Source organism: Manihot esculenta, chromosome 9, assembly GCF_001659605.2.
Source record: "Manihot esculenta cultivar AM560-2 chromosome 9, M.esculenta_v8, whole genome shotgun sequence".
In the NCBI taxonomy this organism is placed as follows: Eukaryota; Viridiplantae; Streptophyta; class Magnoliopsida; order Malpighiales; family Euphorbiaceae; genus Manihot; species Manihot esculenta.
The window spans coordinates 2,526,358-2,550,916 of NC_035169.2; the positions used below are offsets into that span (position 1 = coordinate 2,526,358).

General features: G+C 29.1%; 2 protein-coding genes and 1 long non-coding RNA gene across 3 annotated transcripts; 2 read left to right on the forward strand and 1 right to left on the reverse strand.

Moving 5' to 3' along the window:
- The first annotated feature begins 5,365 nt into the window (after window positions 1–5,365).
- On the forward strand, window positions 5,366–13,360 carry LOC110607233 (protein Rf1, mitochondrial-like). The gene is made up of 2 exons (XM_043959814.1): window positions 5,366–7,506; window positions 11,665–13,360. Exons 1-2 carry the CDS (start codon window positions 5,491–5,493, stop codon window positions 13,240–13,242), a joined length of 3,594 nt encoding a protein of 1,197 aa, XP_043815749.1. The 5' UTR covers window positions 5,366–5,490; the 3' UTR covers window positions 13,243–13,360.
- On the forward strand, window positions 7,575–8,662 carry LOC122724539. The gene is made up of 2 exons (XR_006351993.1): window positions 7,575–7,807; window positions 8,388–8,662. It is a non-coding gene; the product is annotated as an uncharacterized LOC122724539 (long non-coding RNA).
- A 1,572-nt stretch (window positions 13,361–14,932) lies between the features above and the next one.
- On the reverse strand, window positions 14,933–16,948 carry LOC110607241 (structural maintenance of chromosomes protein 1). The gene is made up of 3 exons (XM_021746320.2): window positions 16,818–16,948; window positions 16,306–16,685; window positions 14,933–15,149 (listed from the first exon to the last, which is right to left on the reverse strand). Exons 1-3 carry the CDS (start codon window positions 16,890–16,892, stop codon window positions 14,954–14,956), a joined length of 651 nt encoding a protein of 216 aa, XP_021602012.1. The 5' UTR covers window positions 16,893–16,948; the 3' UTR covers window positions 14,933–14,953.
- Window positions 16,949–24,559: the final 7,611 nt, after the last annotated feature.

Sequence of the window (24,559 nt, forward strand, 5' to 3'; positions counted from 1 at the left end):
ATACCTCACTTATACATCTTCTCATTCATGAATTGAATATAGAATTTTTCTCTTAATATGGTATCAAAGCAATAAGACTCCTGATCGAGAACTTTCTTTATTGACAGTTATTTTTTTTCTTTTTTCTTTCTAAATTTCTCTACAATTTTCTTGATCTTTTCATTTTTCATCATTTTTCATACTGATCCTATGAAGATGACTACTAATCCTACTGCTAAAGTTGTTGAATCATCATCTAATTACATCTAAATCTAAGGTAGACACAGTTATTTTTCTTCTTTTTTCTTCCTAAATTTCTCTGCAATTTCCTTGATCTTCTTCATTTTTCATCATTTTTCATACTGATCCTACGAAAATGACTACTAATCCTACTGTTCAAGTTGTTGAATCATCTAATACAGATCTAATTACATCTAAATTTGAGATTGATCTGCTGAATTCTGATTCCCCAAGTTAGATTCTAGTAAGTACTCCTTTGACTGAATTCAATTACCTCTCTTGGAACAGATCCATGATAATTGCTTTGACCGCAAAAGATAAAATAGGATTCATAAATGGAATATGTAAGAATTTAATTTTTCATATAGTCCACTATGAAAATTTATTAAAATGCAAATAGAATTTACGAATAGGTATAAATTCATTTATAAATGTTATTTCACAAAATCCACAATGAGTTTTTAATGGTTTAATAAATAGATTAAATGGTCCATGCCGTTAATATGTTAATTGAATATTTAGCGGTACAAATTACTTGAAAGTTAATATAATGAAAAACTCTAATACCCAAAATACTTATGGCACTTGGAGAGAGAAGTAAGAGCATTTCCCTACATCATTATCTGTCCAAAGAGAGTGCGACAGAGCAATAAGAGAAAACATCCATTTCTTTAAAAGTTTTAAATTTGGTTGCACAAAAATAGAATGGAGCTTTTGGAATTAGAGGAACACTTGTATTTTGGAGGGCAAACTCAAAGCAGCAATATAGTGATTAATATGGCTTTGAAAAGAAGATATCTCAACGTCAATTAGACTATATATGAGTCCTACAAAGGTTTTTATGTTTTACTTCTATTTAGATTGTAAAGGAGAGACAGTTTGGTTTCAAAAAGTGGTTTGTTTAGAGATCACGTAGGCAACTAGTTATAGGGTTTTGCTATTGCTTTTCTCATACAAAATTAAATATAAAAGAAAGTTTCTTGTTAATAATCACAAATATTTTCTCTATGCTATAAAATCCCAGTATCATATAATACATCGTCAAGGAACATGCTATTTTAACGATTCAAGCGGAGTAGGGAGCGAAATGCTAGAAGGAAAAGCTACGGTGAAGGAAGTAAATGCCCATAGAAATATACACTTCTCCATATTCAGTTTAGTATTCTAGTTATAAATGTCACAAATTGAAAAGATTTGATTTTATTATTCAAAATTTAAAATTTTGAATATAAATATAAATTAATGTAAATATTTGGATTATTTATCATTCTGCGAACTCTTCCATTTAATTTTACAAACAGATTTTATATCCGTTTACAAATCCAAACATATCCATTTAATTTTACCAGCGGATTGCTTATCCTTTTGCGAATTAGTTTGTATTTATTTAATTTTACAAACGGATTAAAATCTATTTGCCAATCAATTTGTATCCATTTAATTTTACAAATTATACATTCCTTTGTGATCATTTTATATCCATTTAATTTTACAAATTATACATTCCTTTGTGATCATTTTATATCCATTTAATTTTATAAATATATTCTATGTTCATTTGTATCCATTTAATTTTATAAATGGATTATACAGTCATTTACGAATTAGTTTGTATTTATTTAATTTTACAAACAGATTATGCGTCCGTTTGCAAATCACTGTGTTCATTTAATTTTATTAATGGATTACATGTCTATTTGTGAATCAGTTTGTATCGATTTAATTTTACAAATAGGTTATATATCCATTTGAAAATAAGTTTGTTTCCTTTAATTTTATAAACGGATCAAACTTTTTTATGAAGCAATTTGTATCCATTTAATTTTACAAATAGATTATACGTCCCTTAACGAATATATTAGTGTCTATTTAACTTACAAATAAATTATATATCTATTTAAAAATTAATTTGTATTTATTTATTTTTAAAACGGAGTGTACATCTATTTACAAATCCATCTGTGTCAGTTTATAAAATTTTTGCAAATAAATTATACATCTATTTATAAATCAGTTTGTGATGAGTTGCAAAACTTATTATTTTCTTTATATTAAATTTTATAATTTTGCTATGATTTTGATGTAAAAAATTAATTTTTATTTGAAATTTGATTTTGGACAGATTTTAAGTTAAAAATGAGAAAAAAAAAACTAAAAGATACTGTTTTTAGAATTTTTTTCTAATTGCAAGGTACTGCTGTAACCCAAGCCAACAAACAGATTTCAGGATTAGTGTTTTGCCAGCTGTACAAAATTCAAAACTGTTTTAAATAGATGCAAATAAAATCATATCAAGATTAGGATAAAAGTCATCATAGAAATAGTAGTTTTATTTTACTTTTTCTATTAAATTATGAATAATTAATTTTTTATTTAGAAAAAATCTATATAAAGGTTGCTCTAGAAGTAGAATTTACCATCTTTTCTCATCATCTCCTCTCTTTTTCGGTCCCTTCTTGGCCGAATTCTTATTCTTCTTCTTCTTTTATTTTTTTTTGCAATTTTATTATAACTTTTATAGGCTAAACTCTCTTATTCAGTTAAAAGTTAATCAAATTGAAATTCATCTAAAATTGTGAGATTATGTTCTTAATTTCTGTTTATCTTATTTTTATTTTCAATTAATTTCTAATTTCTCATGTTCTTTTAGAATTCAAAAGGGCTATTGAATCTACTCGGAAGACATCGTATTGTTATTTAATCTAAGTAAGTTTAATTTGGATTAATCCAAGTAAGTTTAATTGGGTTAATACAAGTAGCAATTAGTTTAATTAATTAAATCTACACGTTTAATGAAGTTATTAATTAACTAAAAATTAATTTAAGCGTTATGCGGATTAATTTAGAAAGAATTGGTGAGATTCGTTTATTTGAATACTGTAACCAATAACTATCTTTTTAATCAATTATGAACTGCAAATCTTTTAATTTTGATTATCTTCAGTTGAATTTTAATTTGATTATTTATTTCATCATTTTAATTGCGTTATTTTCTTCTTTTAAGTTTTCTTTTTAAATTAATTTCTCCAATAACGATTTTTTTTATTATTATTTTTTATTTTAAACTATTCTTTTATCCGGCTTATCATCTAATTTAAATGAAGTTAAGGTATATGTAGATCAAAACACTATCTGCATATTTTTTTAAATTAAGTAAAAAGAAATCAGTTTTAATTAACAGATTCAACGCCCGTTTATATCCATTGAATTTTACAAACGGATTTTATACTTATTTACGAATCCGTTTACATCCATTTAATTTTACAAACATATTATATATCCATTTATAAATTAAATTGTAGTTATTTAATTTTACAAATGTATCACTCGAATACATTTATGTCTAATGCTAAATATGTGAAAAAAAAAATCAATATATCAATTCTATATTTAATCTTTATGTTAATTTATATTTTAATCAAATTTATTTATTTATTTAATTTCAATTTAATACTTGATGAGTTGTAAGATTCACTATATTTTTCATATTAAATTCCATTTTGTTATAATTTTGATATAAGCAATTGATTTTTACTTAATTTTAATTTTGGATAGGTTTTGAGCTGCAAATGAGAAAATAAACAAAAAGATACTGTTTTAGAACTTTTTCTGATTATAAGGTACAACTTTACCCAAAATTATGACCTAACCTTGATGTAATAGCAAATACAATCAGATCAAAATTAATATAAGAATTATCATAGGAGTATAGTTTTATTTTACTTTTTCTTTTAAACGGTGAATAATTATATTTTTATTTAGGAAAATCCTATATAAAGGCTGGTTTAGAAGTATATCTCTCATCTATTCTCTTATCCACACCCTCTTTTTAGTTTCTCTTCAGCCAAGCGCTCCTTCCCCTTCTTCTATTATTTTTTACAATTTTGTTATAACCCTTAGAGGCTAAACTCCTTCATTCAGTTAAAGGTTAATCAAGTTGAGATTTAATTAAGCTGTGAGATTTTATTTTTAATTTCTGTTCATCTCAATTTTTTTTTTCAATTAATTTCTATTTTTGAGTAACACCATCTCCTTTAAAAATTTAAGAGATCTATTAAATCGGAAGATAATATATTATTAATTAATCCAAATAAATACAAAATTATTTAATTGTGTTAATACAAATAGTAATTAATATATTCTTTTATGTTAAAAAACTAATTGATTTAGTTGAAATATTTCGCTTGCTATCATTGATCAAATTTAGGTTCTTTTTCTTAAAACTGTTAATTAATTAAATCTATACGCTTAATAGAATTATTAATTAACTAGAAATTAATTTAAACACTACGCGGATTAATTTAATTTTAAAGAATAATTGGTGGAATTTACTTATTTAAATACTATAATTAAATAATGGACATTTGAGTGAATATTTTTTTTAAATTAATGAATTCGTCCACGTCAGTCAATAAATTTTAATTTTAATTTTTATTCCATTTATATTCATTTGAATTAATGGTTAAATTTTAAATTTTATAAATTCATCCTCTAATTTAACCTTTAATATTTATAAACTTAAACTTATTATTAAAATTTTATCTCAATCTTTTGAATTGTAATTAAATTTATTTATAAATTAATTTTTAATTAAAAACACATAAAAAATAAATAATGAAAAACTGGAGAAACCTCAATTACCTTCCATCACCCATAAATTCTGAAGTTTTATCGCATGCACAGCCCTCCTTATAACTTCCATTTCAATCATTCAGATTAAGATTTTTACAAATTTTAATCAATTACGCATTTATTTCAACATATTTTAATCGTTTTTTTTAATTAGTTAAATTTTCTTGTGAAATATTAATTTTTTTCAGTGAAATTGTTAGTGGTTTTTTAATTTAATAGAAATTTTAACTTTAATTTTAATTTTAAAAAATTAAAAGAAAGCTAGGTCCAAAACATCCTATGTACTGTTTATGCAGTTTAACCACTTATCCATCATCCTTCTCTATCGACTTCCCAGAAACCATAACCCATCCCCGTTCTACACTGTTATAAGGTACAGTTATAATAATTTAATATTATAATAATATAAAAGAATAAATTTAATTTGTTATTAAATAATATTTTTATATGAAAAATTAATAAAAAAAATTACAAAAGGTGGTGCATATAAACAACTGGTAATGCATTTCCTTTCCCAATTTCCTTTTTTTATCCTTACCACTTTACCAGCTGGCAGAGAGCCTTCCTTTCCGGATTCTCTATTTCCTTTCCTCATTCCCAATCTTCGATCCTTCCCTAAAAACAACTGACGAGAGATCGATGATGATGATGAAGATGCCTTGGAGGAGGAAGAGCAGGAGCTTCCATCTTCAGCTACAAGGGGCAATTGGTACCATTCAATCTCCATTCCTATTCTCATTTACCAATTATTGCCATTCTTCTACTTCCACACTTGAAGAAGCACTTTTCTTGACAAATAACTTCAAATCTGCTTCTTTTACGCACCTTGATGATGCCATTGCTTCCTTCAATCATGTAATTCATAAGCATCCTCTGCCTTCTAGGGTTCCATTTAATAGATTTTTATCTGCCCTTGTGAAAATGAAACAATATCACACTGTCCTTTCCATGTCCAAAACAATTGAATTGCTAGGAATCTCTCACGATGTTTATTCTCTTAGCATCTTAATTAATTGCTTCTGCCACTTACACCTTGTGGATTTTGGCTTCTCTGTTTTTGGTAAGATGCTAAAATTTGGATTGGAGCCTGACGTTGTCACGTTTAATACCTTAATTAATGGGCTTTCTATAGAGAGTAAAATGGACAAAGCATTGGAATTTTTCGATGATATGGTTGCACGTGGTTATCAACCTAATGTTCGTACTTACAGTGTGATAATAAACGTATTGTGTAAATTTGGGAAAACAAATGTGGCTATTGGGCTACTAAAGGAAATGGCTGATAGAGGTTGTGAGCCAGATGTTGTGACATACAATGCAATCATTGACACCCTCTGCAAAGATGAGCTAGTTGGTGAGGCTTTAGAGCTCTTCTCTCAAATGAGGAATAAGGGCATTTCACCTGATGTCATCACTTACACTGGTTTAATTCACGGTGTTTGCAAATTAGGCCAAAAGAACCAAGCTTTGGCCTTGATGAATGAAATGGTGGAGCAGAACATATCACCTGATGTTTATACCTTCAGTGTATTGATTGACGCTCTTTGTAAGGATGGAATGGTTTCAGAGGCTCAAAATACATTCAATATAATGATTCAAAGAGGTGTAGAGCCTAATGTGGTCACCTACAATTCCTTAATTGATGGTCTTTGCATTTCAGACCAATTGAAGGAAGCTTTGGCCTTGTTGAAAGAAATGGTGGGGAGGAACATATCCCCTGATGTTTTTACCTTCAATATATTGATCGACACTCTTTGTAAGAAAGGACTGGTTTCAATTGCACAGAATATAATCAAAATAATGATTCAAAGAGGTGTGGAACCTGATGTTGTCACTTATAATTCATTGATGGATGGATATTGTCTGTGCAAGCAAATTGATAAGGCTAGAAAGCTATTTGATCTGATGGTGATCAATGAAATAGCTGACATTTTTAGCTACAACATTTTGATCAATGGATATTGTAAGTGCAAAATGATAGATGATGCAAAGGAAATTTTTGATGAAATGTCTCATAAAGGTTTAGTTTCTGATGCTGTTACTTATCATACTCTTATAAATGGTATGTTTCAAGCAGGGAGGCCCCAAAATGCAAAAGAGCTCTTTAAGGATATGTGCTCTCATGGTCAACAACCAAATATAGTAACCTTCTCAATTATGATTGATGGCTTGTGTAGACAGGGGAATCTCGATGGGGCACTCACACTATTGAAAGCAATGGAGAAAAGTCAGTTGAAGCCTAATTTTGTGATCTATAGCAGTCTGATCAATGGTATGTGCAAAGTTGGGAAGATTAATGATGCCAAGGAACTTTTTTCTGGTCTTTTTAAAATTGGTTTACAACCTGATGTTTGTGTATATAATGCAATTATGAAAGGACTCTGCCAACAAGGATTAATGGATGAAGCGTATAAGTTATTTAAAGACATGGAAAAGGTAGGATGTTTACCAAATAGTTGTTGTTATAATATCATCATTCAAGGGTTTCTCAGGCATGAGGATTTACCAAAAGCATCAGAACTAATCAACGAAATGGTTGATAAGGGGTTCTCTGCTGATGATGCTACCACAGAATTGGTAGTACATTTGTCGCAGAATAATGATCTCATTCTAAGCAAACTACGAAATCGTTCTGAGGCTTCTAAAGCTGTGCAATGAGGGATCAGCAAACTAAAGTTATATTTTGACCATTCAATGGTGTCTTGGAGAGAAATTTGGTAATTACCTTCTTCAAATGTAGTAGATATGTAATTTAACTAACTTCAAATTTCATTTTTAATTTCAATCAGCTGTGATTCTCTTCCACAAAATGAAAATTTCTAACACTGTAAATTACCTGCTGTGGAAACCATGATATGTGTGTGCCTTTCGCTTGAACTCAGACATGGACTAGATCTCTTTGGATATAAGATTGTTGATGAATGGAGGTCATAGATTTCTAATGATCAAGTTGCTGGTAAACCCACCATCTTCCTTACAATTTTTTTTTTGGGCTGCTACTACAGCCTTAATTCGAGAGCTTAGTCCTAAAAATGAGTTGAGAGCTAAACCTAATTGATTTCATGCTATAATGCTTAAGAATCTTTATCTATTTTACTTTTGTGCTCAATGACCTTTTAAAATGCTATCATTTTTCAGTAAACATGCTGCATTAGGACAATAACTTGGAGATTTTATCATATATTTTGATTTTTACTAGTAAGAATGCAGGTGTTAAATCAGTGAACTAGCAGGTGTTAACACCTGCTTTCTGTATCATTTTACCAAAGCTACTCATGCCTGTTTCCGTCCATTAGAATTTAACACCTACTAGTTTATCATATACATGCATTACTTGTAATAAGTTTATGCTCCCAAAATGATTCCTATTTATTGCTAGTTTATTACTTGTAGTAAGTTTATGCTCAAAATAATTTCTATTTATTGCTCCTTGAGTTAATACTTATAACTTGAACTAGAGTTAATACTTACTCGTTGAGTGCAAGTTTTAACACCTACTTGTTGAGTTTAAGTATTAATTTGAGTTTTTGCAACAGGTACATCTGAGCTTGAGCATGGTGCAGTATCTCTTCCACCAGTCCACCGGGTCTTTTCCCGCATGCCTGAGATGAAGATGGATTAGATGAGCAAATCGAGGATTTTTGTTGATTACTTGTTGTACACATTTTGGGTTACCGTTTGTTTTGGCATTTACTACAAAAATATACTTTTAATTATACATTTTTTGTGGTTGTACTAGATTATTTATGTTCAATTTTAAGTTCAAAAGACTTTTCTTTTTATTATAATTGAATACATTAGATTTGTGGTTGATTTGTGTTATATTATGCATTTAATAGTTTGGGTTTGTGATATTTGTAATTATTTTGGATTTGGTTAAATAATATTTACTGTAAGAAAAAAAAATCTTTTCACTATTGTTAAAACATGTAAATTTATAAAAAAATTATTAAAATAATATAATATTTTAATACAGGATTTACTATTAAAATTTATTTTTTTTTAAAAAAAAATTTAACTCATTAAAAATTATTTTTATATAATTTTAATTTTATAAATAGATTAATAACAAAGTAAGATAAATAAAAAAAATTTATAACTTAATAATAAAAATAGTATTATAAAAATAAATTTTAAGTGGAGATTTGAATTTGAAATCTTAAAAATGAAAAGTAAATTTTTTGAATTGAAAAATAATATAGAAGATGAGAGATTAAATAATAAAAATTTCTTTGATAAATAAATTAAATAATTTAAAACTATAAAATATAATTATAATTTAATTAAATAATTTTGAAATAAGGTCGAATTGGTAAATTTTTAAAATATATAAAAATTTAATAATAATTTTTCATATTTTAAAAAAAATTATCTATACACCTTTAAAAAATTTAAAAATTTTCAGAAGGCTTAGGAGTCTGTCAATGTGCACTGATATATATATATATATATGTATATCTTGCTATTCGTTTGACACCAAACCCTTAAATAAAGGTAATATAGAAATTTAAGAATTTATTTATTTCATAAAAAATATTACACGTATAGTTTTAATAATAATAAAAAAAACAACTAATTTAGGGGTTAAGTGTCACTTTATAATTTTTGTTTTTTTATTTTTTTAAAAATTAATTGTATAAAAATAAGTATAAATTTTTTATATAATAATAAGAAATAATATAATTTTTTAAAATATGATATTTAATAGTAAAATACTATTATTTTAAAATAATAAATTTTTAAATTTTATTAAAAAATCCACTGATTATCCATATATATAAATTGAATTCTAATTACTCTCTCTACTATACAATTTTCTTTCTGAGTTTCTCACTCCCAAATCTTTTATTAACTTAGAAAAATTTGATCAATAATATCAAGGTGGGAGCTTTTAACAGGAAAATGAAATCTCTTTTTAAGATTTTAGATCAACGTTATACAATTAAGTCATATTTTTCCAATAAATTATTCTCCAATTTGACTGATTAGAAAACTAAAATTTCACAAATTCAAAGAGACTATGTAGCCATATACGTGAATGTTGAGAGCGAGAGATATCAAATTTCAGTACTGAATCTAAAGTTTCCAGCATTACAATAACTGATTAAACAGTTTTAGAACAATGATTTCGACTCCAAGATTGATGACCAATCATATTTGCTTGCACTACTGACAAATTTAATGAACTACTCAAATTTGTAGGGATTGTCATATGAAATTTTAGATAGTTTTAAATAATTCTTTTTTATATGTTTAAATTACTAATAAGTCCTTATATTTTATTGAAATTAATCATTCAATCTCTATTTCTAAATTATTCAATTAAAATATTTTAAATTTTATAAACTCAAATTCTTTAATATTTTTATCGAATAAAATATTAGTAAATATATTTTTAGCTTTAATTAGAAAAAATTAAATTATATATAATATAAAATTTTATTTTAACCGAATAACAAAATTGAAAAATTAAACGGTCAATTTTGACAAAATGTAAAAATTAAATAATAATCCACTCTTTTATATTTTAAAGTAATATTTTTATATTATAAAAATTAAATAATAAAATATTTAATAATTACAATTAATAAAATTACTAAGTAATATATATTTTAAAATTTAAAGGATTTTTTATTTTATTTTTTAAAATCAAAAAATCAATTAATAAATTTTTTATATTAAATAATAATTTTTCATAATAATAAAATAAAAATATATTTTATAAATTAATTAAATAAATATTTATTTAATAAAATGAATTTGACTGATGAAATAAAATTTTAAAATTTTTAACGATAATTTAATAAAAATTATATATAAAAAAAAGAAATCGCAATAATAATAAAGATATTCTTAACTTTTCTCGTTAATGGCACGTATATAACTATTAATAATGTAAGTTATTAAAGTGAAAATACATATTTTCTCCAAATGTCATATAGCAAAAAGAAGAAATGAAATATCACTTAAAATTATTATAAATTAATAAATAATATAACTTATAAATTATATAAATTTACTGTGAGCAGAAATTGACCTTCTCATTTTTATTGAAAATGTTATGTATTTAATTATTATTAATATTTAATTATTTTTAATTATTATCATATTTTAAATTTATTATATTAGAAAGTAATAATTTTTTATTTAAATTATAATAATAAATTTTATTGTTATTAAAATTTTTTTATCACTATATTAATTGTTGTTAATAAAAAATAAATTTATCGATATTATTATTATTTTAACAATCAATTATAACGAGTAATGCATTTCCTTTACCAGCAGGCAGAGAGCCTTCCCTTTCCGTTTCTCTATTTCCTTTCCTCATTCCCAATCTCCGATCCATCCCTAAAAACAACTGACGAGAGATCCATGATGATGATGATGAAGATGCCTTGGAGGAGGAAGAGCAGGAGCTTCCATCTTCAGCTACAAGGGGCGATTGGTACCATTCAATCTCCATTCCTATTCTTATTTACCAATTATTGCCATTCTTCTACTTCCACACTTGAAGATGCACGCTTCTTGACAAATAACTTCAAATCTGCTTCTTTTACCCGCCTTGATGATGCCATTGCTTCCTTCAATCATGTAATTCATAAGCATCCTCTGCCTTCTAGGGTTCCATTTAATAGATTCTTATCTGCCCTTGTGAAAATGAAACAATATCACACTGTCCTTTCCATGTCCAAAACAATTGAATTGCTAGGAATCTCTCACGATGTTTATTCTATTAACATCTTAATTAATTGCTTCTGCCGTTTACATCTTGTGGATTTTGGCTTCTCTGTTTTCGGGAAGATGTTCTAATTCGGATTGGAGCCTACCACTGTGACATTTACTACATTAATTAATGGGCTTTGTATGGAGAGTAAAATGGATAAAACAGTGGAATTTTTCGATGATATGGGTGCACGTGGTTATCAACCTGATGTTTGTACTTTCAATGTGATAGTAAACGGAATGTGTAAATTTGGAAAAACAAATGTGGCTATTGGGCTACTAAAGGGAATGGCTGATAGAGGTTGTGAGCCAGATGTTGTGACATACGGAGCAATCATTGACGCCCTTTGCAAGGATGAGCTAGTTGGTGAGGCTTTAGAGCTCTTCTCTCAAATGAGGAATAAGGGCATTTCACCTAATGTCATCACTTACAATAGTTTAATTCACGGTGTTTGCAAATTAGGCCAAAAGAACCAAGCTTTGGCCTTGATGAATGAAATGGTGGAGCAAAACATATCACCTAATGTTTATACCTTCAGTGTATTGATTGACGCTCTTTGTAAGGATGGAATGGTTGCAGAGGCTCAAAATACATTCAATGTAATGATTCAAAGAGGTGTAGAGCCTGATGTGGTCACCTACAATTCCTTAATTGATGGTCTTTGCATTTCAGACCAATTCAAGGAAGCTTTGGCCTTGTTGAAAGAAATGGTGGGGAGGAACATATCCCCTAGTGTTTTTACCTTCAATATATTGATCGACACTCTTTGTAAGAAAGGACTGGTTTCAAATGCACAGAAAATAATCAAGATAATGATTCAAAGAGGTGTGGAACCTGATGTTGTCACTTATAATTCATTGATGGATGGATATTGTCTGTGCAAGCAAATTGATAAGGCTAGAAAGGTATTTGATCTGATGGTGACCAATGAAATAGCTGACATTTTAGGCTACAACATTTTGATCAATGGATATTGTAAGTGCAAAATGATAGATGATGCAAAGGAGCTTTTTGTTGAAATGTCTCATAAAGGTTTAGTTCCTAATGCTGTTACTTATTCTACTCTTATAAATGGTATGTTTCAAGCAGGGAGGCCCCAAACTGCACAGGAGCTCTTTAAGAATATGTGCTCTCATGGTCAACAGCCAAATATAGTAACCTTCTCAATTATGATTGATGGCTTGTGTAGACAGGGGAATCTCGATGAGGCACTCACACTATTGAAAGAAATGGAGAAAAGTCAGTTGAAGCCTAATTTTGTGATCTATAGCAGTCTGATCAATGGTATGTGCAAAGTTGGGAAGATTAATGATGCCAAGGAACTGTTTTCTAGTCTTTTTGAAATTGGTTTACAGCCTGATGTTTGTGTATATAATGCAATTATGAAAGGACTCTGCCAACAAGGATTAATGGATGAAGCATATAAGTTATTTAAAGACATGGAAAAGGTAGGATGTTTACCAAATAATTGTTGTTATAATATCATCATTCAAGGGTTTCTCAAGCATGAGGATTTACCAAAAGCATCAGAACTAATCAACGAAATGGTTGATAAGGGGTTCTCTACCGATGATGCTACCACAGAATTGGTAGTACATTTATCGCAGAATAATAATCTTATTCTGAGGCTTTTAAAGGTGCGCAATGAGGGATCAGCAAACTAAAGTTGTTATATCTTGACCATTCAAGTGTATCTTGGACTGCAACTTGGTAATTACCTTTTTCAAATATAATAGATATGTAATTTAACTAACTTCCTCAAATATCATTTTTAATTTCAATAAGATGTGATTCTCTTCCACAAAACGAAAATTTCTAACACTGCAAATTACCTGTGGTGGAAACCATGATATGTGTGTGCCTTTCGCTTGAATTCAGACATGGACTAGATCTCTTTGATATGAGATTGTTGATGAATGGAGGTCATGGATTTCTAATCATCAAGTTGCTGGTAAACCCACCATCTCCATTACAATTTTTTTTTGGCTGCTACTACAGCCTTTACTCGAGAGCTCAGTCCTAAAATTGAGTTGAGAACTAAAACTAATTGGTTCCATACTACAATGCCTAAGAATCTTTATCTATTTTTACTTTTGTGCTCAATGACCTTTCAAAATGCTATCATTTCTCTTGTAGGTACTTGCAAGGATATGACTACAACTTCACCTTTCTAACCATAAAGGTATAAACAATTCATTTTTGCTTAGTTATTATAATTTTTAATAGTAATGAGATTAATGATTATAGACCAGTGTGCTTTAATTGAGAATTGATTTAACAATTATACTACACTATAAATGCAGGGCGCAGGATATACAGTCTTGTCACTAATGGATATATTTTAGTGTTGGACCACTATTTGAGTTATTTATATGGTGCATTTTGCGATACATTTGTGTGGTGTTATGAATGTGAAACACATTGTTTCTTACTGTGTGGATATATAATGAGACATTTTATGTTTTTACCACTTTCTAAACCTTGTAATATACTTTTTCTTTTTGCTTGATGCATCTTTGTTGAAGTTTTTGTGATTCTGCATCCATGGGAAATGGTTTGTTAGAGAAGGTGGGTTTGACAGGGTACATATTGAGAGGTAGGAAACCGATTGCAAAATGATTCAGAACCCAAGAATCTATCAGTTGTTGTTTACTTTACAAAATTGAATAAACTATGGGATAAACTTGGTGCTTTAAAGCATCATCTAACTATTACACATTAGATCTTTCTTGTGGTGCAGTAGTGTCAATACAAAGAAACTTCATTGATTAAATGGAATACTCTTGTTGCATCTCTTCCCTTAGATCTTTCTTCTCTCCTTTTAATCTTATCAGATTTGCTGTGGGGAATGAGATGAAAATAAAATCTTGGAATGATAGACGATCGGTTGGTAATGTTGCTCTCAAATTCTCCTTTAGCAGACTATTAAATTTAGCAGCTAACCTAGATGTGTTGATGTTAAATATTTTTTTAAAGGGTAGTTTTAGAAAAAAATAAAATCAATTTTGTAAACAAATTTTTAAAAATATCCATTTCCATATAAATTTAATTAAAATATAAATTTATAATTTATTTAATTAATTTATAATATAATATTTTAATTTACATATAAAATCTACATGTTCACGTCTATTTTAATGGATTAAAAAAACTATACAAATATACATTATTTAAAATATTTTAATTTGATTTGTTCGATTAATTTACTATTTTAATTTAGTTTATGTTCTATTAACAAATATAATATTAAAATTTTAATAGATTGTAGAAGAACTCATAACTCATTAAACAAGCAGTTCATCTACTCATAAGGACATACCTGTGGATAGAAAAGAGCAATGCCAGTGCTGCAACAGTCTTCTCCCCACCAGACAACTATTCCATATCACGGAAACGCTTTGTTGGGGGCATAGCAGTGTATTTGATGCCATGTAAGAAGGGGTCATCCTCATTTTCTAAGTTCAGATATGCCGTACCACCAAGTGGATGCGTGTTACTCTTTGTCAGTTGTTTATATATCTTGTCAATGTTATTTGATATGTGGTTAAAAGCTTCCATAAACAACTCGTATCTGCAAAAACCAAAATGAAGTCATAGCATCAATGATAAAACAACATTACCAGTTGATTTTGTTATTCTGACCTACAAGACAATGAACAAAGATAAATCTGCACAACAGGTGGATGCAGTGGCAAAATATACATATATAATATGTATACATGCATATTAATACATCAGAACGTGTGACATGCATCTAAATTAAATGTTACAGGTGTATACTTGTCTTCTTAGTGAAGTACACGAATCAAGCAAGTGAGAACCAAATGATCTACTAAAGATTTCTTAATTATCTAAATGAAGATTCTATGCCCGTTAGCCAATTCTCTTTGCTTACATCCATTGACCGAGTTTCTAGATTCTCAAAAGCCCAAAATCTCACTCTCCTAACTAATTGGCCAAGAATTAGCCGAAGGGATTGCATCCCAGAGCTTCTTAAACTTAACACTTTATTCTACATTCTCCACAAGCATTTGAACTATTCCAAGGAGTTTTAGCCCGATCACATAAAGAAGGAATTTATCCCAGCAAAGTACTCGTTTCATCAAGTTACCTAGACAATTTTCTTTTGGGCCAAGAATCACCCCAATAGGAGAGAGAGAGAGAGAGAGAGAGAGAACTTTCTGGGCAAGAAAAACAAGAACAAGATCAATAAACTCCTCTCTACTCTCTGCAGTAAATGCACCGAAAGATATCTGGCCCATGGTGATGACAATAATAACAATAATGATGGTCACGACAATGGGAAAAGAGACAGAGATAGAGAGTGAGAGATAGACAAAAAGCACATGATGACCCATATAATTCACCAATTCCATAATGTTGAAACACAGTTATTCTTTTGTTTTTGTGCTGAAAAGATCAAAATACACAAGCACACAGTTATATATTTTCCAACTTGTAAGTGATCTTTCATTTTCTAGGAGAACAAAATAGCTCCTTAAAAAGAAACAGCATCAATGATGCCAAATGGATAGCAATGAGGATTCATGGATGCTATGAGGTTAGGGTGGAGGGGGAAGAGGGGGAGGAGGAGGCAAGTGTTATGTACATCTTACTCCCCCAGTATTAGTCAATCAGAAAAATAGTTGCATTTTTTTTAATAATATTTTCCTTCATTAATATTTATCCAGTAACTTGTTGCAGAACAGAATGATATTAACTACTACCTTCTCTGCTTAACTGAATTGTAAGCATCAGCTACTTGCTTCTCCTCCTTTCTGGCTGCTTCAAATTCTTCGGTCGCTGCTCTTTCCTTCTCTAGCAAAGCCTCATACTGATCCAGAGCCTTCAAATTTGGCGCTGTTTTTTCAATTTCTGACATTATAGCATCCATTTTTTGCTTAAAATCTGCCTCGATTTTTTCTCGGTCAGAAGGTCTCCTGTCCTGAGTAAGAGATCTATTCAGCTCACTAAAATCAAAATATGGGCCAGGGATCTCAGAGCCAATTTCCATTGGGTCTGAAATAGTAGGAAGGCTTATGTGTTCTAATTCACACTTCTCCACAATATCCTGCTTCCGAGACAATAGTTGCTCAATCTGTCCCTCCTGTAAAACAAAGGAAAAAAAAGTGTCAGCATTAATTCAGTAGGTTATAATTTAGTTGTATTTTCTTCCTTGCCACCCATGTAGAAACTTGCACCAAGGAGATTTCAGAAAAGAAAGAAACCACTTTGAGACCTTAGAGTTTATTTGACGGTTAAGTTTTGATATGCTTGTTGCAGCTGCAGAAGCTTGCTTCTTCCATTCAAGCATCTCCTTCTCTCACTCCTCTGACTTGGATTTCAACTCTATAGAAGGAAAAGTTATCTACTTAAATAAGAGGACAAAAATGAACAAAAATAACATTGAACATTCCGAGACATCCCAAGATACCAGTGCGAAATCTCAGTCTCTCACTCTCACTGATCTGGGAATAATTTTACATGATTCTCATTTATCACAAGACTCAACCAGAAGCTATCATGTACAATCAAATTACTCTGATTTGATTGAATAAAACTATGCTGAAACCCAAAAGAAAAAAAGAGAGAGGGAAAGGATAATCAAATTTCTTATTTAACACCCATGGGTTCTTTTCAGAATAGATGTTTCTTCTTTTCAACTTTAAGTAAAATGAATCAAGTTTCTAACACAATTTCAAAGAAGTCGGAGTTGGGTAGATAATCCTTTTTCTTCTTTCTATTTTCCACATGCCCTTCTAGCTAAAACTGGACAAAAAATTTTACACTTTTACCATTAATATAGCTTGTATATTCACCAATGTTTCTTAGAAATAGCTTATGATTAGGGAAAAAAAAAAGAAATTAAAGGATATCTAAGATACTCATAAAAATATATAGAACAATCTTAGGGACCCTTTTGTTTCACATTAAAAAATGCATTTGGAAAAATCACGATATTGGTCATGACTATTGATGCATTCTTTTAAAAAATATTATGCATCTTTTATGTAACAATAGAGAATTTGTTTTCTGTTGCTTCCGACTGCTTGTAATGAATTATCCCTTGTCTCCTTGAGCATTTAATGCATATTTTTTATTTTGACATGCTAACACTATGCTTATTGATTCCAAATCATGCAGAAATTATTGAGAATATCTATACAAGTTACCAACCATAATGTTCTAAAATTCTTTCCCAGTCTTGATCCTTGTGCATTCTAAAGAACAACTTGGTTCACAAACTCTAGTCAACTGAGGAATCCAAATATATAATGTTGATGCCATTAAATTATTAGAAATTTATCATACAACCATAGAGCACACAGGGTGAACTTTTTAGCTCATTGTTCTATGTCGAATTACTTTTTACCAAATATGCAAAGTGTGCATTGCTTAATCAGAATAACTAATTTATGCAAATTATCGAAATTCATTTAAAATTCAAAATGGGCCTGAATGTTAGCCACAGACCAGGAAGTTAAAAAAAATGAAGCACCAAATCGTACCTCGCACTTCTTCCTTCCATTTGTTTATGTCACCGGCAGCTTTCTCTGTTGCTAACTTGACTTCAGCCTCTTTATTTTGAATTTGTTTTAGTTCATTTTCTAAAGCACTGATAGAGCTTTCCAATTTCTTAATTCGTGAGTCCATGTCTCGCTTTTGCTCGTACTCCAACCTGAAAATAAAAGAAAAGGAGGTGGAAAGAACCATTATATACAGAAAAAAATGGTAAAGTAGCATGAAGGCATTCTTTCAAGTTCTATAAATAAGATAGGGTCAATCTCAAAGGTAGAATAATGCATCAAGTTTTCAGCATCATTTTACCAATATCACATGGCAAAAATAAAATGTTAAGAGAAATGTCCTCATACATTCGGTTAATCCAGTAAAATTTCCTGAAGAATCATGTGACATATTGGTATATGGTATGAGAACAAGAACAGTGTAGAGCCTCCACTTTAAGCACAAGAAATTAAGACTTGAAAAAGAGAACCATGCACCCTTAGATTCTAAAATATACATATCATGCTCCAGTGCTTGCACATAGTAACTGAAATGAACACCTGAGCAGTAGTAAAAGCTGCTGGAAAGAACAACTTGTAGCATTTAGAAAGAACATGTCCAAAAGAAGTAAGATCACAGAAATGGGATTAAGAGGATAAGATCCATTTCCCACAGGCTACATAATTTAATAGGTGTTGTCATTATATTTGGTTCAATTTCAGTTCTTACAATTTTGTAGAATTCAATTGACTTCCATGTTTTTTGTGTTTAGTTTGAATAGAAATTAGAATTTAATTCTAGGAATTCAATTCCATGGAACTAGTTATAATTAAAACCAAATCCTATCAAATTTTTATGGAATTTGAAATGAATTCTGCAAAACTTACATAACAATATTGTTTGGACTAAAATGCGCATATCAGACAATTTCCTCACCATCATGGCATCATCCATCTTCTTATATTTAATTAAACTCTATAGGTTAAAGAAGATAAAAACCGTAATTTAGCTTTCTATTTATACTATTATCTAGACCACTATATAAAATATTTTACTCTCCTAATTCATAATATTTAAGCTTATTATGCTCTTAGTAATAACACTATTTATTTTATGAATAAATCTCCAAGACCTGTAAATTTATTAATATATTGTTAATAAGTATCTATGTTTGTTAATTGTTATAAATTTATTACATATAAAACTTTTTGATATGGTAATTATTAAAATTTTTAATGTTACCCTTGTGGGTACTTTAGGAAATAAAATAAAATGAATTTCAATTATAAAATTATACCAAACATGACTTATGTGGAATTCAATTGAATTCTGCATTTTAAGTTGTAGCATACCAAATGATGGAATTTATTTCAAATGAATTATATTTAGAATTTAATTGAATTCCACATAATCACGAAGAATGGAATTAAACCAAACTTTATGTTAGTTGTGTGCTATTGAATTATACCTCATATTTGTTATATAAATTTTTGGTTCACTAAGGCCACCCGCAAAAGAGAGGAGCACCTAAGAATGTTGGTAGTCTTTGGTTTTTTTTTTTATTATGGGGGTTGATTATGTAAACCCCATTTGTATTAGAAATCCTGAGTGCACAAGAATTAGGTTATTATAAATAGCACTGTATAATTTCTCCTTAGATTTGAAAAAGCATATGGTTATTGGTGGACCATGGTTGCAGTCACACTAGCAAAACCACATAAATTCTTGTGTTTGCTTCTTTTCTCTTGCTTATGTTCCAATGTGTGTGTCTGTAGGTAATTTTCACAAAACAAGTAATATCTGAAACACTAGAAGTAAATTAAAACGTGTGAATAGATGTTAACATTTCATTGCCTGTCTTCATAGCTACAGTGCTCATAGTGTACACCAAGGAACAAATGCCTAAGCAAATGGTTTCATCTAATACATTTTTAATCATATAAGAAGTGCTAAGCTCATAACGCACAATCTGCCTCATCTAAACCATCATATTTGCTGACAAATGCCCAAAAGAAAATATCTCCAAGAAGAAACTAACAGAAGACAACTGGGTGCACAACTCGTTTAATCTCAACGTGTATAAGTGGGGATCCCTAAAATCTTAAGATGGCATCTGCAATTCCAAGATTTTTCGTTCCAGTTCATGAAAGAATCCAAAAACACCTTTATCCATGACCTGATCTGAATCTTAGAACCTTACCCTTCATAGGACAGAGATAAATAGATGACACATGGATAAAATTCCCGGAGCAGCTTAAAACTAAGCAAATCATTTCACATACAATGCTATTAAAATAACATATCAAAATAAAAAGTTTTAAATTTTTTTAGTAAGAGTACAGATTTGTGAATAATATTTTTTTATTATATTAAAATCAAATTATAAATAAAATAATTAATAATAAATATTATACTTGTTAAAAAATTAGTTATACCTTTCAAATTATAAATGTTTAAATATAATTTATTATTGAATATCTATAATTTTACGTAGAATAAAAATATAAAATTATTTAAAATTTATTCGTATTTTTCAAATTATAAATTACTAAGTATAATTTATTACTGAAAATTACTAATTTTAAATAAAATAAAAATATATTATTATTATTATTATTAATTTTGAAATTCATATTGTATTAGGATAAAGTTTTGTTTAATAATAATTTATATATAATTGGACTATAATAATTTTTTTTTTTTTTAAAAATATATGTTAATGATAATTTTATTAAATGACAGATATTAGCAAATAAAAAGTTGAATATTTCAATTGTAATAAAAAAATAAACTAAAATGATATATTTTCTTAATTTTATTTATTATAATTTTTTTAGATAACTTTGATTAAATATATTCATATAATAATGTGATATTAAGATAATAGGAGCCCAAATTTAATTGCCTATTTGCAATAATAATAATAGTAATAATATATTATATAAAAAATTAATAAAGAGATAAAATAAAAATAACAATAAAATATTGTTTAATTTGTGAAAGTGTGAAATATGGTTGTAGAGAAATAGAGTGGTTTACTTGAGTTTTTGGAATCAGAGCATTTATATTTTTTGGAAGGCAAACTCAAAGCGACTATAAATTCTACTAGAGTTTCTTATGTGCCACTTCTGATTAGATTCTGATTATCTGATTAGATTCTGATTAGATTGATAGAAAAAGGAGAAATAGTTAGATTTCAGGAGATAGTTTGTTCAGAAATTATGAAAACAATCGGTTACAAAATTTTACAGTCGCTTTTATCTAAATGTCTAAAACATTTTAGAGCTACTCATAGACATATTTCTCTATGTTACAAAATTTCAGTATCATACAATACATTATTAAGGAATATACTACTTTAATGGTTCAAGCAAAATAGTGGGCAACGTGAGGACTAAACCAAATTTCTAATATTTTAATGTTTAGAACTATATTTGAAACTAAATTTCAGTACAGTTCTCAATTTCAGTACAACCTCAATTTGATTTCAGTTCTTTTTTTGTTTCACTTTAATTTTAGTTTTATTTCAGTTTAAATTTTAATTGTTCACTTTTTCATCGTTCACCACGACAATTTATTAAAATGCAAACCGTACCTGTCATGCCGGTAGCCATATCTTTTCCAACCGGAGTACGCCACGCGTCAGACCACCAAGGGAACCTCAGTGACACCATCGACCATTTCAGAGTTGCTATGGAGCCAATCGATTCGACAAGCGAGGAATTCATGGCCAAGGCTCCCATTCTTGACCCGAAGACACAAAATCACAGATGCTCCTCACCTAAGATTTGCATTGGTTGCAACCTCCACCCCTGTTCCAGATTTTTCATAGATCAATTTTGGTTTATTGGGGTTTGATCCTTGATGAAATTTTTGGTTTATTGGGGTTTGATCCTTGATGAAATTTCTATTCCTCTAGGTTGTTTAGATGTTCCATTGATTGATTCAGTTGAGATGCTTGTGTTTGGATGTTACATAGTTTCAACCAATTCTTATGACCTCCTCAATTTTACTTGTAAGAGCTGCTAGGAGTTTTATTTTCTTTAAAATTGATTAAATCCTCAAGACCTCTAAGTTGGTATACAAATGGAAAGTTGGCAACACTCTTAAGAAGCTCCGGGATCGCAAGCTTTATTATCCTTTCTTTCAAGGTTCATCCCTTCAGAATCTCACCGAAATTACTTAGCATTTTGTCTTTTCAAATTAGTTGTTTCTTTTTAATTTACTAAAAATTGTTTCTTCTCTGCAATCTGCATTTTATATGTGTTTTTAGCTATTTACTAAGAACTGGATATATGTAGAAGTTTAACCAAGTTTCAGTAATTCAGTTTTAACTGTTTATGTTAATAGCTTTCATTAATAGCATTAGTTTATTAGATTTCTATTATAAGTTTGTTAACTGTGAAGTTAGTTAGCTTTTAGTAAGAAGCTAAATTAATTTTTCCGCCAATGTTAGATGATGCCCCGCTCAATTCTTTTCTTGTATAAATACCTCACTTATAAATCTTCTCATTAATGAATGGAATATAGAATTTTTCTCTTAATATGATATCAAAGCAACTAAGACTCGTGATCCAGAACTTTTTTTATTGGCAGTTATTTTTCTTTTTTTTTTTTCTTAAATTTCTCTACAATTTCCTTGATCTTCTTTATTTTTTATCATTTTTCATACTGATCCTACGAAGATAATTACTAATCATACTATTGAAGTTGTTGAATCATTTAATACAGATTTAATTACATCTAAATCTAAGATAGACACAGTTATTTTTCTTCTTTCTTCTTCCTAAATTTCTCTGCAATTTTCTTGATCTTTTTCATTTTTCATCATTTTTCATACTGATTCTACGAAGATGACTACTAATCCTACTGCTCAAGTTGTTGAATCATCTAATACAGATCTAATTACATCTAAATCTAAGATAGACACAGTTATTTTTCTTCTTTCTTCTTCTTAAATTTCTCTGCAATTTTCTTGATCTTCTTCATTTTTTATCATTTTTCATACTGATCCTACGAATATGACTACTAATCCTACTGCTCAAGTTGTTGAATCATCTAATATAGATCTAATTACATCTAAATCTAAGATTGACTTGCTGAATTCTGATTCCCCAAGCCAGATTCTAGTAAGTACTCCTTTGACTGAATTCAATTACCTCTCTTGGAATAGATCTATGATAATTGCTTTGACTACAAAAGATAAAATAGGATTAATAGATGGAACACGTAAGAATTTACTTTTTCATCGTCCACTATGAAAATTTGTTAAAATGCAAATAGAATTTACAAATAGGTATAAATTCATTTATAAATGTTATTTCACAAAATCCACAATGAGTTTGTAATGGTTTAATAAATAGATTAAATGGTCCATGCCGTTAATATGTTAATTGAATAGTTAGCGGTACAAAATTACCTAAGAGTTAATATAATGAAAAACTCTAATACCCAAAATACTTATGGCACTTGGAGAGAGAAATAAGAGCATTTCCCTCTATTAACTTTGTCCATATAAAACACATCATTATCTGTCCAAAGAGAGTGGGGCAGAGCAATGAGAGAAAACATCCATTTCTTTGACAGTTTTAAATTTGGTTGCAAAAAATAGAATGGAGCTTTTGGAATTAGAGGAACGCTTGTATTTTGGAGGGCAAACTCAAAGCGGCAATACGGTGATTAATCTGGCTTTGAGAAGGAGATATCTCAACGTCAATTAGACATTATATGAGTCCTACCAGCGGTTTTTATATTTTACTTCTGATTAGATTGTGAAGAAGAAGAGACGGTTTGGCTTCAAGAAGTGGTTTGTTCATATATCACGTAGACAACTAGTTATAGGGTTTTCCTATCACTTATCTCGTACTAAATTAAATATAAAAGAAAGTTTCTTGTTAATAATCACAAATGTTTTCTCTATGCTATAAAATCCCAATATTATATAATATATCGTCAAGGAACAAACATGCTACTTTAACGATTCAAGTGGAGTGGAGTGTAACGACCTGGAAACTGGACCGCTACCGGCGCTAGGATCCAGATCGACTTAAGGTCGCTGGGACCCGTAGCAAGCCTACTATACATCTTGTATACCTGATAAAATTCCATATATGATCAAACATTTACATAAAAACTTTGAACTTTCATGAAATCAAGCATCAACTGTGCATGTATTAAAAACTGAAACATAAAACCCATACTAGAGCCCTTATCAAATGCTCCAGTATGGTCATGATACATGCATCACTTGGTTCAAACATAACATATACATAAACTTTTACATAAAGATCATGTAAAAAGGGATTACAATACTATCAATAGGGCTAAGCACAATACTAATCCTCAATACATTACATGTCCACTATGAATCTATTTCATCAAAACTAAACCATAACCTTGCTGACTCTCCCAAAACTACCTGTGCTCTTGCAAACCTGAGGGGTTAGGGGAAAGGGGTAAGCTACAAGAGCCTAG

Coding starts and splice junctions, on each gene's coding strand:
- LOC110607233 (XM_043959814.1), top strand. CDS start 5,491: ATGATGATGATGAAGATGCCTTGGAGGAGGAAGAGCAGGAGCTTCCAT. Junction 7,507..11,664: donor AGGCTTCTAAAGCTGTGCAA/TGAGGGATCAGC, acceptor AAGATGTTCTAA/TTCGGATTGGAGCCTACCAC.
- LOC110607241 (XM_021746320.2), bottom strand. CDS start 16,892: ATGCTTGAATGGAAGAAGCAAGCTTCTGCAGCTGCAACAAGCATATCA. Junction 16,686..16,817: donor ACCGTCAAATAAACTCTAAG/GTCTCAAAGTGG, acceptor TTTGTTTTACAG/GAGGGACAGATTGAGCAACT. Junction 15,150..16,305: donor AATTCAGTTAAGCAGAGAAG/GTAGTAGTTAAT, acceptor TGGTTTTTGCAG/ATACGAGTTGTTTATGGAAG.